Raw genomic sequence first — 4393 nt, forward strand, 5'->3', positions numbered from 1 at the left:
TATTGTTGAGCGGCGGCGGCGATGGTCGTCGGAGGTGGCTGGACGTGACAATTATAGGTGACCAGCTGATCGGCGGCGGCGACCGATAATTGATAAATCAATTAATATGGAAATAGCTCGGCGGCGGCGGCGACCACGGCCTTCAGTCGACGGTGGAACGTACGGCGGCGGCTTCCCGTACAATGCACTACACCTGACACTCAAATAGATCGGCGGCGGCTTAGCTTCTTGAGCTTACGTAACATGTAGGTACGCGATACGCTACAACAATGTAAATACGTACGTACTACGCGCGCGACACAGCAATTATTAATGACGGCGATTGACGGTTATAGCATATAACACCCGAGTATACGACACGTAACTCGGATCTCGAACGGTACAATATAGAAGTCGAAACCATAGACGATACCCAAAAGGTCTCCACGAACGTCAAAGCAACGACGTCCGATGTCAAGCGAGACAGGGCAACTGGAATAGACATATCGGCGCGCCAGCACAACATGCAAAATAGCCAGTCAGATAACACGTCGGACGGGAAGGGGAATACGCAAGCTTAGTCAGCGGTCAACAGGTAAAGTCGCCAACACCGATAGCGGTACGAGTTTACCGACGGCTTGCGTAAACAATAAGAAACAACTTATTTAATAAAGATGTAGTTTTTGACATGGATGGTAACACTTATACAGCGTCTTGGGATCATATTGTTGCTATGTATGATTTCGATAAGAAAAATGAAGAATTTGAACTAAGAACCCTTGTAAAATTAAATGACAACCACATTAACATGGCCAGAAGCAAAATGAAGGTTTCGAATGCAGCACAAGTCTTCAGCCACAGAGTAGCTTCAACAATGAAATTGGTATCTGATAATGGTATGTGTATTTGATTGATTTATCTTTATATATTTAAGTTACTAATATTATAATAAATTATACCTTTTTAGCCCCTAAAGGAAGTTTGCTGGCCAATGCTGTAGGCACAGCCAAATTTTGTCTATTCATGGATAAGACATTTGATTCAGTAAATGCCAGGACAATCAATCCTGAGTTGGGAAAACCACTACGAAGTGCAGTAACAGATAAATCTCCCCACATAGATCACTGGAAATATGCAATTAAGGTTTTTGAATCCATGAAGTTTGTCAACAAAACTAACGGTAAATCTACTATACCCCCTTGTATCAAAAACTGGATAATATCTCTAAAATCATTTCTATACCTTTGGATTCAACTGAAAAAACATAATTTTAAATATTTCTTGCCAAGGCATGTAAACCAGGATTCTTTAGAATGTTTTTTCGGTAGTGTCCGAAGTCATGGTGTCAGAAATATTAATCCAGATGCATATCAATTTGTTTGTTCATTTAAAACATTATTGATAAACAATTTCACATCCATAAAATCTGCTGGGAATTGTGAACACGATGACAGTGATGGAACATTGGATAATTTAAAGCAATTTATTGAAAGTGGCACAAATTGTTCATTGAAAGAACCAGAAGAAAATAATATAATTAATATACCCATGTTTGACCTACCAAATACATTTGATGTATGCGATTTCACTGATATGACAATTGGATATATAAGTGGATATTTAGCTCGTACGGTGCTAAAGGAAAATAAATTTTGTAGACTTTGTAAAAATATTCTTATTTCAAATGTCAAAAATAATAATTTAATAAGAGTTAGAGATTATACAACTAAATCATTACTTTATCCTAGTGAAAGCTTTCAAAAAATAATATATCAAATGTTGTATATTACCAAATATATTTTACTTACCTAATATTGACAATGAAAGTATAGGCAAGCAATTGATATTGTTAATTGAAATAAATATAGATTTTACAATTAAATGTCCTATTCATGATATAAAATATTTAATTTATGATAAATTCAAAAACTTTTTTCTGTTCACTTACATCAAACATATAAACCATATTTTGAACGGTTTGGATAGAAGTGATTATTCAAAAAGTACTGATATTATTAAAGCAGCTGCTTATAATTATTATTTAAAACATAAAACACGCAAACGTTTATAATTTAATATTTTGATTTTTGAATTATTATAAAAAAACTAAATATATTGTTAATCTTGAAACTACTTTTTTTTTGTTTGAATATTTGTCAATATTTTATGAGATCATTAGCTTTTTATAATTTAATTTATGCATTAATATAATGAAGTATTAATATTTAATGTCATGTTATTTGTTGTGTATTTATATAATAAAAAAAAAAAAACTTGTAAAATTTCTGTGTATGTTTTTGTAAAAATAAAAATAAAATATTTCAAATGATCAATTGTAGTTTTATTATACTTCGCGGAAGCAGTTCCCGCGACGTCGTCGGGTTCTAAACTGGGAAAAAAAAAAAAAAAAAAGTTTTATGATACTTATTATGTAAGCTTAAGGTAATATGAAAATAACGGTATGACCAGTAAGAACAAACATACCTAATGTCCTTACCTAGTTAGGTATTTACTATTTAATAATATAATAAATTAAATAAATAAAATAAATAATATGCAATGTACAAATTACAACATATTAATCGATATAACAGCATTAGATACTATCGATTTAAAGAACAATCGATTATACAAACTATCGATTTTTGTTGCAAAAGAGATTCACTCACTGCGCTAGTGTTCCCATTCTTCATGGTATCAGAATAAACTATCAAGTTGGCGTTCTAGGTATCTTTATTCTATGGCACCGGCAACGGCCGGGACACCAACGTCGTGGCGGTTTGTGGGGGGGGGGGGGTGACGCGGACCCGCGTAATGGCAGTTTGAATTCAAACAGCCTTTACGCGGAAGCCGCGCTGTGGCTACTCAAACAAACCGCCAATCGACGACATATATGCACAATAAGCATATTATAAGATAAAGGTTATACAGCGGACGCTGCTTTTTGAAATTGTTTAATAATTTCATGAAAATAAAATGGTTCTTTATAGGTCCATAATATGTTCGCTTGCTGCTGGTATCACAACATATGTACCTATCTATCAAGTAAAGAAATGTGGGTAATTGAACACGAGTTCAAGTATTAGCTACAATTGGTTTGTTTTATGTTGGATGGAAAAAATTCGGAGCATCTATAGCTGATTTCCTCGATGAAGAAATTGAGTGTGACGCGGACCCGCGTAATGGCAGTTTGAATTCAAACAGCCTTTACGCGGAAGCCGCGCTGTGGCTACTCAAACAAACCGCCAATCGACGACATATATGCACAATAAGCATATTATAAGATAAAGGTTATACAGCGGACGCTGCTTTTTGAAATTGTTTAATAATTTCATGAAAATAAAATGGTTCTTTATAGGTCCATAATATGTTCGCTTGCTGCTGGTATCACAACATATGTACCTATCTATCAAGTAAAGAAATGTGGGTAATTGAACACGAGTTCAAGTATTAGCTACAATTGGTTTGTTTTATGTTGGATGGAAAAAATTCGGAGCATCTATAGCTGATTTCCTCGATGAAGAAATTGAGTGTGACGCGGACCCGCGTAATGGCAGTTTGAATTCAAACAGCCTTTACGCGGAAGCCGCGCTGTGGCTACTCAAACAAACCGCCAATCGACGACGGACGACGCCGGCGCGCGACATCCGCGCCGAAATTCGGAGCATCTTTGGCGAACTCCCTCAATAAATAAATTCATGTACCTAGTATGTATTGATTGGAATATGAAGCATCTTGTAATGATAGTCGTAAAGGTGAAATTGACGATTAAACAGAAAGCATTGAAAAACAAAAAACAGAAGTATCGAGAATTAAAGCACAAAAATATATAATCCAAGCAAAACGGGAGATGTAGATATTCAGTTTAAAGCTGATTATTGTGAACGAGCTCTTCAAGCGTACAACCAGGTATTATATTTAATTGTAAAAAAGTATTATATTAGTGTCTATAATATTTTATTTCATTAAAGGTAAAAAGACTTTTGGATTATCAATTAGATTTGGCTTACCTGACACGCACGGTAGGTACAACATAAATTCATGGTAAACTGGATCGTAGACAATGTAAAGTCTGATGGTACATTTCCCGATCCTAGAACGTTTTTACGCGGGGGGCGGAGTCAAAACATTTCTGCATGATGTATACATGTTTTTACCGATCCTAATCTGATTCAGCGCAAAGCGCTGAACCCACATAGGGCTCGTAATTTTAATATAAACATTCAAAATAAATATAATATTACATTTTACATACATTGTTTTATTATCAATATTTATAGTTGTGAGATTGCAGAGAGAAAAGCATTGCAAGCATGTTTTCCAAAATCAACCTTGCTCTTATGTACATTCCATATTTTACAAGCAGTTTGGCGCTGGCTTTGGAACAGTAGTCACCAAATCCATAACAATGATC

The 4393-nt window shown here is 35.0% G+C and overlaps 1 protein-coding gene across 1 annotated transcript; it reads left to right on the forward strand.

Moving 5' to 3' along the window:
* Positions 1 to 116: 116 nt before the first annotated feature.
* On the forward strand, positions 117 to 1806 carry LOC107883726. The gene is made up of 2 exons (XM_016804326.2): positions 117 to 875; positions 947 to 1806. The coding sequence occupies exons 1-2, from the start codon at positions 668 to 670 to the stop codon at positions 1789 to 1791; spliced, it is 1053 nt and encodes a 350-aa protein (XP_016659815.1). The 5' UTR covers positions 117 to 667; the 3' UTR covers positions 1792 to 1806.
* The last annotated feature ends 2587 nt before the right edge of the window (positions 1807 to 4393 follow it).

The sequence above is a fragment of the Acyrthosiphon pisum genome, chromosome A2 (assembly GCF_005508785.2).
Source record: "Acyrthosiphon pisum isolate AL4f chromosome A2, pea_aphid_22Mar2018_4r6ur, whole genome shotgun sequence".
NCBI lineage: Eukaryota > Metazoa > Arthropoda > Insecta > Hemiptera > Aphididae > Acyrthosiphon > Acyrthosiphon pisum.

Coding starts and splice junctions, on each gene's coding strand:
- LOC107883726 (XM_016804326.2), top strand. CDS start 668: ATGGATGGTAACACTTATACAGCGTCTTGGGATCATATTGTTGCTATG. Junction 876..946: donor GAAATTGGTATCTGATAATG/GTATGTGTATTT, acceptor ATACCTTTTTAG/CCCCTAAAGGAAGTTTGCTG.